This window comes from Nanorana parkeri, unplaced genomic scaffold (assembly GCF_000935625.1).
Source record: "Nanorana parkeri isolate BGI_ZX_2015 unplaced genomic scaffold, ASM93562v1 scaffold245, whole genome shotgun sequence".
In the NCBI taxonomy this organism is placed as follows: domain Eukaryota; kingdom Metazoa; phylum Chordata; class Amphibia; order Anura; family Dicroglossidae; genus Nanorana; species Nanorana parkeri.
Genome location: NW_017306513.1, coordinates 1,049,652 through 1,064,556, shown reverse-complemented (window position 1 = coordinate 1,064,556; position 14,905 = coordinate 1,049,652). Strand labels below are relative to the sequence as shown.

At 37.6% G+C, this 14,905-nt stretch overlaps 1 protein-coding gene across 1 annotated transcript in view; it reads right to left on the bottom strand.

The window, feature by feature from the left end:
- Positions 1-12,987: 12,987 nt before the first annotated feature.
- The window catches only part of TBX4 (T-box 4), a 110,203-nt gene continuing 108,285 nt past the window's right edge, over positions 12,988-14,905 (bottom strand). The window contains exon 9 of the mRNA XM_018556662.1: positions 12,988-13,948. Coding sequence (XP_018412164.1) covers positions 13,326-13,948 — 623 coding nt within the window. The 3' untranslated portion in view covers positions 12,988-13,325. The remainder of the gene's footprint in view (positions 13,949-14,905) is intronic.

Below are 14,905 nucleotides of genomic sequence, written 5' to 3'. Positions count from 1 at the left end.
TTTCTGTTAACTGGTTAGAGTGATCAATTTTCCAGTGAGTCTCTTGTAAAAAACACTAAGCATGATTTTTCATTGATTCATTTGTGCCAGAACCTTCCCTTCCTTTTCCCTGGTTCTCTTTCTTTACATAAGCATGATTTTAGTTGTTTTAGATAATAAAGGTCCGCTACATTCCATGGTATAATTTTAAGGTTGTGGTTTTGTGTGTGTGTCCGTGGGAGGGGGGGAGGGTCTTACAATGTTAGACATTGGGAAATATATTGGATAGGAGGAGTGAGGAAGAGAACAGTACATATTAGGTTGGGAAAGCTATCCCTATCAGCTGCCAATACACACACAGAAAGCTGTATTGGAAGTAGACATTCTTGTAGATTGACTAATCAACACCTAATGAGCCTAGCTTTAGTAAAAGAATAAAAACAAGTTAAACAGTAGGTCATAACATGGGTAAACACAAACATAACAATACTAGTGACTCAAACATTTTTCTCTTCTATTTTATTTTACTTTTTTTTTTTTACTTTTTAAAGAACTGGAAGCAAGTAAAAACAGGGAAGACTCTATTAAAGTGAACCTGGGATAAGTAAAAGACAGGGGGAATATATATCAGGAATATATGTCCTCATCATACATCTTCTGATTTTATTCTACCCTAATCTCCCTGTCTTTTTTCCATCATTGAACTAATTTGGTTTCTTTCTTCTGTATATACTTTTTAGGTTTAGCTATGGATATTTAATGGTTAATATTATGTTAGTAATAATTTGGATACGTTATTTTTAGAATGCATTTATATTTATATTAGAATATTTATGTCACTTTAATGATGATATTGATTTATAATGAAGAGATTATGGTTATTTATAGGATCAAATATGTTTGTTTGTATAGTATCACTATAGAGGAGTCAAATTATATTGAATGAAGGGGTTAGAGTGGTTTTGTTGTGTGTGTGGGAAGGCAGTTGCTTGTGGGTTGAAGCTCAGGGGAGGTTGGAGTGCCTACAAGTAGCAGAATCACACACTCTATGAATAAGTGGAAGCTTGCATGAAATGCATTAGAGTTGTTATTAAAATGTTTTCTGGATGCCAATGGATTATAGGAAAAAAAAGACAGGGCTTTTATAGGTGTAGAGTGAAATATATGGGCGAGATGTGTTTGCCCCCTGATAAGTCCAGTACAAATGCCAAACAAACGGATAGCTTTGAGGATCAGGCAGACAGTTCTTTCCTCTGCTGTTTCTCAAAGGAGGATGCTGAGAGTGACTGAGATTTATTTAGCGAGATCCCCTGTAATTACAGTGCTAGACAGAGTCCAAGCATCAAGCATCTAGGTGCATGTAGTGTTCTGGCTGACAGCTCTATACCACATGGGTGTGCCAGTAGGAGCATGGCCTGAGAGAAGCCTGATTGTTATTAGTCGGCTGCAAGTGATTCCCCTCCATGGGTGTAGGGGAGACTTCTCCAATGACCCTGGGCATTTGGAATACCTGTTAGGGCCTGGGCATTTCGGTGCTGGGCCTGTGCACATTTGTGATAGCTGCTAATGGTTCAGTGGCTTCTTAGAAGCCCCTGGAGTTAAGATGCAGCGCTTTTGTCAGGCTCTGTCCCTGGAGGACCCTACATTTTTTTATTGACAAGACTTGCAGCCAATCCTGAAGTATAGAATTAGTAATAGCCTGACTCATGTAAAATACATTTAAGGCAACTCAGAGCCTTGGACCCTTTGTCTCCAGGTCTCATAGTGGTGTTGTGGACTCCTCTGGTGGCTGTTTTAGCCATAGAATCCTTATAATGTATGAAACCTTTGGTTTGTAGAAAAGGTAGTTCAGTTAAACAGGATGAATGTTGCCATGTACGAATAAAGAAAGGTTTTGGCGAGTCACTCTGTAAATGCGGATGTATGACTGACACATAGTAGAGTGAAATAAAATTAAGAATTAAAAAGCAGAATAAAAATCACATTAACAGCTTGGTGGCGCTTGCCAAATCCTTACTGCACACTTGGATTGCAGACCTGTAATCCATAAATTGTTCAGAGGAGGTTGGCAGCAGTAGACTAGTCGAGTGTTGATATAGTGTCATTTTGACAAATGAAACTGTGCAGTCCACCAAAAATAAAGAGCACGGCCCATGTCACACTTGCCAGTCTACCCAAGTATTGTTTTTATCTTCCAAGATATGCTTTTTAATTACAGCAGTTATGTCAGCATATATCAATAAGATGTGTTTGTATTACTTGTAATACTTACCAGATCTTATCTACTGTATGTGAAATTATTTTTGTACTCAGACAGTTAGCAAATGTCTATTTTAAACTTTTTCCGAGCTTTACTTTTTCCAGTGATTTTCTTTAAATTACCTTTTTATGGCTTTCTAGTGTGTTTGGAGACTATTGTAGAATTTTCTCTGTGCCTAAAATAATGCAATGTACGTGCCTTCACAACGTTTCACACTGTACTTCCCTGAATTGTTCCACATAACAAAGGACACTGAAATGGAACATACACAGCTGTTCTCATAATAAGAATGAAAAAAAAACTAATGTTTTGCATATGTACTCAAAGCATATACTCATGATGCCATTAAAATTTAATAGGAACTCAAAGTACTAACAGAAATTCAGCAGTGTTTGTAATATAATTAATCCTCTAATATACAGGAAATATTGTGCAACTGACTTTTTCGATGTGTTTTAGTTTATTTTGCTGGAGCTCACTGACCTTTATTAATACACCTGTTTAATGCAAATTTAATTAAAATTCAAGGGAATCTGTTGCTAGAAAGAAAATAAAAAGCAAAGGTCCGCCTGTAAAGAAGAGCGTTCATACTTACCTCTCTCACTGCCCAAGCTGTGTCATTTGGAGATATGGCAGCCTGAAGAATCTTCAGCATTTGACATATCTGATCCCCTGGTGTGCTCATAGATTCAATGACCCGGTACCTATATTACTACTGTATCCTGTAGTCACATAGGGACAGTGGGAGTAACAGAGTGCCGTAGGAACCAGGCATCTAAAACTCTCTGAAGTGTCAGATTCTAAAGATTCTTATGGTGGCGGTATCTCTGCAATACAGTGCAGACTGGCAATGCAGGTGACGGAAGATGTAAGAGAGGTTTTTCATTTTTACTCTAGTGTCAGAATTGTTTTATTAAGATAGAGGCAAAAAATTAGATAGTGTCAGCAAAATAGACAGTTGTTATGTATGTGAGTGAAAGTAAACTAGATCAATCTGTAACTAATCAGAACCCCGGATGGTTGTCAGCAGCACAGAATATGTCAGGACCATTTTATCTAGCATGCTAAGTTTTAGGTCGTCAAACCATAGAAGAATACAACTGCATAGCCAAAAATATGACAGTTGACCGCACTGGTGCAGATCCAGAGAAAGTCCCAACCTCAACAGAAACTTAAATTCCAGAAAGTGTGAAATAAATCCTTAAATATTATTGTTTTAAAAACACCAATGTAGAGGAGTTTGTATTATTTATGATTTCACTCCATGTTAATTAGTTCTGCATCATGTACATACATATATGAGCCAACCACATTATCACCATTGGCTGCTTTATTTGATTTTACATATCGAGACATGTTTGAACTTGGTTAAACAATTTCAACATCCGCTCAATACAAGCATATACAGTAAATTCAGTAAATAACAATATAAGCCTCTTGTCAAAATAGTGCCTAAAGACCGGAGCATTAAACATTCGTTTATGAAGCTAAGTTCAGTACATTCAGTTTGTCTAGGGCAAGAACTAAGTGATCCATTCTGCAGTGATACTGTAAATTCTTGTGGGTATTAGATTATTCAATTATTGTTAGAAGAGTCTCCTGTATGTCAAGGAATAGGCATGAGCCTATTGGTCTGGTCACTTACCTTTTGAAAAAGAACTTTGGAACATTTTCCACGCATTCAGGCTGAGATGCAAAGGCCATGTGTCTTTTCCCCAAGTCTACAGTGCATGAGAATGGCTAATGTCATAAAATAAATTGGGTATTTTATCCAGCACCAAGACTGATTAGTTTGCTAGTTGATGTACCTGGTCTTCAAATGTCTGCTCAGTATTTTAGAGCCTCATAGCTATCGGATCCAAATAAATGCTTGCTCAAGATTTACAATTATTTACAATAATTACTTATTTATCATTACATATACAGGTATTCCTCACTTAATGGCCGAGTTCCGTTCCTATGACCAGGTCATTAAACAGATTGGTCGTTAAGTGAGGAACTCTATACAGTACTGTACTGCATTAGTACAGTACTGTATAGCATTGCCGATGTACAGTACCGAACAGTGTACTGTACATCGGGCAATGAAAATACTTACCGGGACCCGCAGTGAAGATCGGAGGACACCACTTCTGCCGGCGACACGGCGCACTGACGCTGACGCGCAAGGTCGGAGGTCGATCGGCGGTCCGCCGTAAGTGCGAGTGGTCGCAAAACAGGTAAGTCGGTAAGCGAGGAACATCTGTAATTAAACATATTGGCAATGCTGATACAACAGGAGCTAAAAAATTCTCTAACATTTTACATACTAAGCAACCTCACCGGTTGTAAACCACTAGAGTGATCGTCCATTCTAAAACACAATACAAAATGTACACTCAATTGAACTTAATTTAGTTTATCTGGTTGTTGATAAAAAAAACAGCCTCTCTGGTGACCTCCTGGGATATTCCGTGCACTATGGTCTGTATATATTTTATAGAAATTTATGCATGAAACGAAAAAATCCAGTCAACAGTAGTTTTTTAACAAAAACAGGACAAAAACAAAATGTTAATGAGAGAGGTCACATGAGAGTAGCTAGATTTTTTCAGACTGACAAGTATTTCACAACTGTTTTAATTATCTTTTAATTATAAAAATTTCTATAATATAATCACATGTACAGAATAGTACTTTTGTGAGCTCATAACACACTGAACTTTGAATAAGATACAGTATAATGCAGCAGGAAAAGGCCACATTATGTTCCACACTAGGTTCCACTATTTTGCTGATCTATAGGTTACAATAGGCAGTGACTCTGCAAAAATGGACAACTGACTAATAGAAAATGTCTAACTTGATGAATCTCAATTTCTGTTGCAACATGCCTAACTCTTTTGGAATGAGGTAGAATCGGAGATTCACAGCATGGTTGGCAAATCTGCAGAAACTGCTTTCAGCTGAGAAGGGGGCATGTACCCAACTCTCAGCATTTCCAGCTACTTATTGAATCAATTACACAAAGGGGTTGATTTAGTAAAGGCAAATAGGCGGTTTACTTTGCAAGGGAATTTGTAAGGAAATTTTCCCTTAGCTCAGCAAATGTGGGTAAATCTCACTTTGCAAAGAACCATGTGCAAAATCATGTCCAAAGAATAAAAACAATATTTGTGCATGCACATGATTGAAAGATGGAAGTCAGCAGAACGTCATCTCATTCACTAATGGAAAATTTCCTTACAACGTACAAATTCCCTTGCAAAGGGAACAGCTTTTTTTTTAGCATTTAGTAAGTCAACCCCAAAGAATCCAGGATAAAGTCGAAGGGTAATTCGATCTAATAAAGTGGTACTGACTGTATAAAATGTCACTTAAGGCTGGGTTCACACTTGGGCGTTCGTAATATGCTCATTTGACGTGCGTTTCGGGCCGTGCGTTTTTACAGCGATTTGCGGTCAACGAAACGTGCGACAAATGCGCGTTTACAAGGGCTATCCAGCTGTATCCTAATGGATACACGCGGAAAATACGCCCCAAGAAAGCTCCTGTACTTCTTTGGGCATAGGGCGTTTTTCAGCGCGTTCCTACGCGCTGAAATACGCCCAGGTGGGAACCATGCCCATAGGAAATAATAGGATTTCACTTGCTGGGTGTTTTACAGCGCACCGATCAGCGCTGTAAAACGCCCAGGTGTGAACCAGGCCTCATGTAACTAACTGCTGAATTAAGTGGGTTGTATTAAAGTGACACTAAACTCAGGAGTAAAATCTTAAAAATGCAACCAACAAAAAAGTACCTAACCTATTAACAAAATGTATCTTATTTGTGTATCACTCAAGACCCTCAAATGATTTCTGAATTTATGCTGACACTGTCTTTCCTTCTGGAGAGTGACTACTTTTGTTCCCCATAGTCCCTTTGTGTGTTGTAAAGTAGTCACCACTCCAAAATCACTCCTGTGATGCACTACAATCTCATGTTTAGTTTACTAATTTGTATTGAGATTGTAGTCCATCACAGGAGTGAGCTTGAAGCGGTGGCTAGATTACAACACACACAGGAACCATGGGGAACAAAAGTAGACACCCTCCAGAAGGAAGGACAGTGTCAGCACAAATTCAGAGATGATTTGAAGATCTACAGCCGAGTGATACACAAATAAGATACATTCTTGTTAATAATTAAGGTATTTGAATGCAAGATCTAACTCCTGAATTTAGTGTCACTTTAAGATACTTGTATTTATGTGCATATATTTACACACAAAATATGCCTTTCTGTGTGTACACCCTTCACACACAAGTTACACACAATCTTTTTTTCACTGTAGAGAGGTACATAAAACTTAAACTAGATAAATACACAATTCATTATAAAAATAAGAAAAATCCCATTGGATATGTAGGTAGGAGACATTCCATTTGATATTTAAAGCTGAACTTTAAACAAACAGATTAATACATAGATGAAATACAAATATTATAAATGTTTAACCTGTCTGGATTTATATTCCTATCCATCACAGTCCTGAGATTTACACAGCTCTGCCACATAGCATAACCTTATCTGGCAGATAAGGTGCCCTAATTTTTCTCTCCTGCAGTTAATTAAAACTTACAGTTCTTGTCCTACTCCCAGTTTATGACTGGACAGTGAAAGAAGAAGAAGAATATATATGAGCTCATTTTCCTGTCACTCTGATCTCTCCTCCTATTAAGATGAGTCTTGAATCCCAGCTAGGGATCACTATCTGTAAGGAGTATGCATGCTCTCCCTGTGCTTGCATGGGTTTCCTCCCGCACTCCAAAGATATGTAGGTTAATTGGCTCCTGTTTAAAGTGGCCCTCATATGTATGCATGTGAGGTATGGGCCTTCGATTGTAAGCTCCTTGAGGGCAGGGGCAGATGTGAACGTGCACTTGTAAAGCATTGTGTAAATTGTCAGCACTATATAAATACCTGTAATAACATTAATCGCAGGTCTTTCTGCTTCATTGGTGGAAGTGATGGGCATTCATACTCCTGTGCTGAGCAGCTCTGCTCAGTCTAAAATTAATGTAAGCCTAGGCTATGAGATGACACCCCCAGGGGGCAGGTCCATCACAGCCTGGCCTTATAAGAAGTGGGTTGAATAATGCTGACTGTCATTTGGCCGGCAAAATTTAGGATATCTAGTGGTGAAGAAGAATTACAGCAGAGGTCAGCTCCAGTTTGAAGGTGAGTATTGCAGCAAATGTTGCTTTATTTATTTAAACCGTTACAGGGCAGCAAATCAAATAAATGGAATTAATAAGTTCAGTAAACTAAAAGAAGTAGATAACTATTATTGAATGTTCGAATATCAGTAAATTTTAAACTTACTTAAAATCCAAATTTCTGTCAATACATGACTTGATCTGTCAATAAATAAGGTTGTCTGCTTGAAGTAAGATTTCTCAACAGCTATTTTACAGACTGTATCCACCATCCTCTGGGGATTAAACCGATTTGAATCTGAGTGAGAATCCTCCTATGCCAGATAAAGTGGTATGTTTTTTTTATTCTTTATGTCTTGAATGACGTGATTTGGCAAGTAATAAAGTATTTCCTTATGTGGATTTCAGTAAGACTGTAATAATAAACTATAATTTAAAGTAGTCTTAATCACTAATAGACAGAGAAACTGATATTCTTTATCATATCTTTGTACTTTAAGCCTAGATGTGTTGTAGAGGTAAAATGGTGTCAATGGTGCAACGAAATTCGTCCAATAACGAATTTCGGGAAATCGGGAATTTCGGATTCGTTTGCATTCGTCTTAGCTGTAATTCGGAATTCGGATGCATCCGAATCTCCGAATTTCCGAAAATTCATCCAAAACGAATTTCGGAACGAACCGAATCGCACATGTCTATCTAAAAGAAGTGTAAATTATGATTATTGTTGGTGTTAGAATAGTGCAACAATCACATGTAAAGGATCTTGAAAAATGAGAAAATTAGAGATCATTAATTTATCTATCATAGACATTCTCAACCTTTTTATCCTCAAGGAACCCTTAAAGAATTGAAGTCTTGGGAAACCCCAGATCTACAACTTGCAGTCTTAACCCTTGCAGTGAAACTACCAATGCAATGCAAGGGGTTAAGTGCTCGTGCGAAAGTGCGAAATAAAAAAGTTATACGCACCAGATTGTTGCAGCTGACTGGCTGCTAGACCAGTCCTTCCAGCCTTTCCCCCCTCCGCTGTAGTGGTCTGAGGTCCCGTGAGTCATCACTTCCAATACACTGTGTATTGGATGTGAGGATGCAGAGGGACATACCATTGCTGGAGCGGAGGGGAAGACAGGCTGGGGGGAGCGCTCTAACAGCCAGCCAGCTCTCCTTATGCTCTTTTTGATTATAACAATTCCATCACAGCCTGGCACATATGTTGGTCCCTGATCATGCCTGTGTATATCAGTGTTTACTTGCATTGTTTACTACTTTAGTTTGAACCCTGTCCTGACGGGAATGTGACGTCACTGTGTCGTAGGATTGTTGCTGATTGGCTTTTACATTGTGGGTGATTGATATTTATACTGGTTACGTTTGTATTCTTTGCCACATGTCTTTGCTTGAAGAAGGGGATCCTGTGTGACCCCGAAGCAGTCGTCGCATTTCTGATATGTCGCACCTCTTCAAATAAACAAGACTTTTGCTTCACGTCTATACTGGAGTGCCGGTGTCCCTGCTTTTTCTACCCAACGTGACCCCGTCTTTTATATTTTACCAAAAAATTGGGGTAATAATAAATGTTTTATAACATAATGTAAAAAAAAATTCTTTTTTCAAAATTTTCAGTAATTTCTCCTGAATATAGTAAAAAATAAAACCACCAAAAGAAAGCTCTGTCTGTCCCCAAAAAATGGTATAAAATTCATTTCAGTACAGCGTTGCATGACGGAATAAATGTCAGTCAAAGTATTGCAGCGCTGAATACTGAAAAATGGCCTGGAGGGGAAGGGGGTCTAAACACCTAGTCAGCAAGTGGTTAATGACAGTTCAGAGTCCTCTGGTTACCAGGTAACCAGAGGACGCTGAACTATCATTACAATGACAACTCAGCAGAGCCGGCCGTGATATCACGGTCGGCTCCGCCGAGCTGTCATTAGTTCAGCGTCCCCTGTTTACCAGGTAACCAGAGGACGCTGAACCTTACAATGACAACTCAGCGGAGCCGGCCGTTCAGCGTCCCCTGGTTACAATGACAGCTTGGCCGGAGCTACGGCTGATCCTTCGGCTAGCTTTGTGAATAACCCTGCTAGTCTTTGTTACAACTGCTCTATCCTAGGGAGTACTGCTCATTTTCAAAAATGTAGGCACTGAAGTCTTTCAGAGCTAATAACACATCGTTCCCAACTCAACTCTTATCAATAAAAATATTCTAAAAACATAATTAAGAAAATGTAGAATCCATTTTAGGATCTCATATGCATCTCACTTGAATAATTCCAAGCTTTTTTTTAAAGCCTAGGCATTAAGAACAAGGTGGTAACCAAGTTGGTAACCCAAGAAGGTGCATCTATTAGCTCCACTTTAGGATAAAAGAAGCTTAAAGTGTTTTTGAATAGAGTAAGGGAAGTAGCAACTCAAGATTTGGGATTTTCTTTTCATGTTTATGCTCTGTGATACCCAGGACAAAGAGAGAGGGTGAATGTCTATAACAGGGACATAGGCAGGAATACAAATCTTACAGGTGTTCTAATCCCCCTTCATTCTATCCAAGACTAAAAAACATTGCAATCTGTGCCACACAAACATATTTTCTTGTCTTAATCTCTGGCAATATTTCACATGCACCACTTTGGTAATTAAGCTTTTTGATTGCAACAAAAGTTTCCAAAAAATGTATGTGATTATAACTATTGTACTATATTTTTTCTAACATTTCAAGCACAAAAGAATTCCAGCCTGCATGTATTAGGCTGCAATAAAAATATTTTAGCAGTACTTCTATCAATCATTTATCAATCTCTTATGTAGGCAGTTAAAATATCAATATGTTAGTAAATAAATAACAAGACATTTGTAGAGTGAAAACCCCACCATATGTTTATTATGTGTTCCCATTTAAACCGCAAACCTAAAAGAGAACATTTAATGTATTTCTTACCTTTTAGATGTGTCTTTGGTGTTCGCCTTTGTGCAGATTGCAAACTATTCTGAGCAGTTTTGAAAGTGAAACTATCGGGTCCAACTGGGATTCTTCTCATTAACATACAATGCTTCTAAGTCTTTACCCCACAGTTAAGACAGAGTGTATTAAAATCTAGTTTACAACTAATAATAAAATCTGCCAGCCCAGTAAAGAGAGGGTTAATTAGAGTAAACACAACTTCCCACAGCCCCCTCTAGCACCTTCTTTTCGGCAATATGAATTGGAGCATATAACAAATATACAGTAGATGTTTTCCAAATGTGAAAATTCACTTTAAGGCAACAAGGAAGAGGCTTTAGAGGACAAGGGTGGAGTTACAAAATGAGTCATTCACAGCATATCACCACAAAGCTGAATTAAGATGAAAGCAGTAATACTTGTAAATGGGCAGCTCTAAAGCTGGTGATGCCCCTATATCTTTATTAGTATTAAAATGTATAATTATCATGTTCCAGAAGGATCTGGTTCCTTGAGGATGAGGTTCCTTTCCACTCCTTTTACTGCAGGAAGAAAACAGCGGTACCAGTCACCACAGTTAATTTGATGTGATGCCATTTTTTTCCAACTGCCATGCTATGCTGAACACTCACCATAATCCATATGCGGTGTCTTGAAAAATACTTGGATAACAGAAACCATGGTAGAGTAGAAATAAGGATTTGTGAATGGACTAGTGGCCTAAATTGGGCCAGCCTGCTGGCCAGGTGCTATCATACCTTTAACTACCCTATTGGAAAAACTAAAAAGCTATGAAAGATGACGTGACCAACCTAATACATACCCAAGTGTCCATGACAAGTGTTGAGATAATAACCTTTACAAAATATATTACCCCTTGACAAGAAAGGCTCTTCAGCTACTTACCCTTGATTAGGATGAACAAAGCAATTACTACTATGACCTTCATTACCATGCCCATCTGTGTGCTGCATTATTGACATCTATCTATCTATCTATCTATCTATCTATCTATCTATCTATCTATCTATCTTTCTTTCTATCTATCTATTTTTTTATTTATGCCAACCTACCTGCCCAGCTGTGTCCCATGTGCTACTTCAGATAATGAAATGGTCCACAGCAGTTGCAGCTGTTTTTTTCTTTTTGCATTCCAGGCATTCCTGCTGGTTCTACCTAGCTGCAGAACAAGTTTTTGTTTTATTAGCACCTTACATATTCAGTGCCCCTGTTAGTACTTCTAACAAAAAGGAAACAAAAGATTCCGTTAATCCTTTTGTCTACAGCAAAACAGACTTTAACTATATTTTTTTTTATCAGGACTCTTACCTCGATGTGTGTTCAGATTAACTATGGTTGGGCCTGGCAAATAAAGTAGCCTTTTTAATGTCCATAAATAATTGTCTACAAGAGCTCATAGTGGGAAATATGTGGATCAACTGTGGTTATCCATGGCTTTTACAATAAAGCTCGAGAGTCAGCAGGCTATGCTGTGTTCATATATTTTATTATAAGAAAAACAGCTTAAAACAGTTGTAATACATATATGGAAACTGTTTTATCTACCAAATGATTCTAAATCTATTTACTCTGTCTTCTGTTGTGAGCCACACTGTGGGGCCTTGTGACATCCACCATTAAACAATTTTAATTTCTGAGGTGTGTATAGCACTGTCTATTTCAGGCATTAACTGATGCAGGCAGTCTACCCAATGCTATGTTTTGTTGCCACAGATAGTTCTGTTTGATTCCTTTGTGGCTAAATGTTTTGATTGCTTGATGCTACATCTAGGGCTGGTTGATAAGTCTATAGTAAGTTTCTGCCTTTAGTTTCAAGTTAAAAGTCCTCAATATAGCCACCCCTGAAGATATCAGCAAATTTATGTAAGCTTCTTGGCTGCAATATGTATTTTACCAGTAAAGGGTAAGTATCATAACTATGTTCCTTGCCAAAAATACAAACGTTTGCATATTTTATTTTACCCACTACTAAATGTTTCAAATATATACTGCTTAATCTTACACCTTTTAGGCTCTCTTCTCTTATTGGTGGAATTTCAATAAAACAATCATTACACAAACACATAATTAAATCACAACATAATTTTAATGTTTTTCACTATTCCAGAGGAAATAAAAATGACCAATAAAGAAAAACAAATTCTAGATTATGCCTGATAGTGTGCGGCTTTTCTGGAAAAAAGATTTATGGATGTAAAAGATTCAAGAATATAGTCATGAAATTTAGACTGACATCAGCTTCACATATAATTTATAACTTCCCGCATTGATAAAAGTTAATGAAAGCATCTGGAACTGCTGCATCATTGGAAAATGTGCTTGTATCCCTGTTTATTTAATATAAGCAAAATGTCTATGATAAATGTCAAAAAGACATTTTAAGTTTGTTTTGGATGAAGCTGGATTTCTTATAGATGGTATAGATTATTGTCTGATATATAAATGCTATTTCCCTCACTTTCATTCGCCATCTTTACTTTAGTTTTTTCTACATCAACATAAAAAATCTTAAATAGATGTCTTCAAAAACCCTGGTAACATTCACAATTTATTTAAGCATATCATCTGTAAAAGCAAAGCTTCATTGGACACATCGCCTCATTTTTGATAGATATATATATACTTTTATATATACACATATGTATAGGTATAAATAGCTATTCAGCATGCAAACATTTTAGTGATTCCATCATTGTATCTTATTTTTTCATAATCCTACAAATATCTGCTATGGCACCTGTTTTGATAAGCTCAATGTTGCATACATGGTAGACATAAGCCATCTTGGTGGATAATTTTACCCTGTATAGTATTTCTTTCAGATCATGGAGGAAGACTTTACTTAAGTGCAGGATACTCACAGGTGTTAACACAACATAGATTAGATTTTCTTGGTCAATAGAACATGACTTGAATTTGAGTATTCAGTCTGTTGCAGCTGCAGTCATCCATCGGTCCAGTTTTCCACAGTCCCCATGCCTGAATGATACTGTAGGGATGATTCTCTAGATAAAGAAAAGCTTTGAGAATATAAAAACTCATTGGCTGCGTTTATGTGAGGGGATGGAGGTTTTCTTTCACACAGGGAAGGGTGAACTCTCTCTCTAGGAAAGGATGAAGTGGGAACTCTCTCCCGTACCTGAGACTGTGAAAGCTGATTGTAGACACTAAAGTGAGATTCACTTGGAGGCTGAGATCCTTGGCTTGCAATTGTTGGAAGGCGAGGCATCATGGTGGTCGCGGAAAAGTGAGTCGGAAAAGGCTGGTACGGTACAGTTTCCATTGTTTGGACACTATAACCTGTGTAAGGTGCAACAGAAGTCCACATATTACAGCTTAACGGTGGGGGTGGTGGAGGCAAATCATCCACACCTGATACTCCTCCAATTTCTGGTCCTGAAGTAGAGTACATACATGCTTCTCTGGGCGTCACATCATTGCGATAAGGTGGGCTCAACATCTGCTGGTCGTACGGTGGAGGGGATCGAAAGTAATGATCGTCTGTCATAGAAGAAGAGGGATCTAGGTAAGATCTCTTGCAAGGAAGCTCAAGGTGGCGTGCACCCTCTGTAAAAGAAAGAACTAAGCATTTAGAGAAGTGCTGAATGCATGCTATGAAACTTCCTCATTCATTTGGGCAGCTATGTATGACTCAATATGATTGATTAACGCAATATTGGGGTATGATTAATAAGGTAATGCAGCTCTAACGCATGCACTGCATGGTGTGCAACAATGCACTGTAGTACCTGATTAATTTGGAAAGCTATATGTGATTCAGTATGATTCATCAACATAATATTGGGCGTTGATTGTACTACTTGAGGAGGCTCTATTGACACCTTTCCAGTGTGATGTGTCACATGCTGTAGCACATTATGGTGTCATTCATTTTGAATGGAGTCCCAAAACACTAAGGCAACACAGGATTTTTATTTTTTTTTACCAGTTCTCTGCATTTGGTCATGTTATGATATATAGTGATGAAATTACTGTACTGTCAAATGTGTTGCCTATTTTCTTGTCCGATAAAAAAATATTTGCTTATCTATTTTATTTTGGTTATCTATGGTGGTTATTTATCTCTCATAAAGCACTTGAAAAAAAGTAAGTCATTCTAGGGGAAAGGAATTGTAAAAAAAAAATGTCAGTCTATTATCTAAATAAATGTTCACTTGTATTCTATTTTTAAAAATAGGTGACCGTACTAGGGATGACTGATAGTGGTGTAGGATAATTAATTATGCAGGGTGTGCAGATAAGCTGAAATCACAGTTTATCTTTACTGTAGACAGCAGTGTGAATTTTCCACAGCTATTAATTGTGAGGCCAGTTAAAAGAAATGATTATTTTCTTTAATAAATCCTGTGCTGTCTTTGCTTGCTCTGATGGCTATTTAACAGCCCACTCATTAATTTCTGTAAAGGTATTCATAGTAGTAACAGACATAAATAAGCACGATCAAGTTAATTTATTAATAATATTAGTAGTAGTAGTATTTGCCATAACCTGAAGCAACTTAAA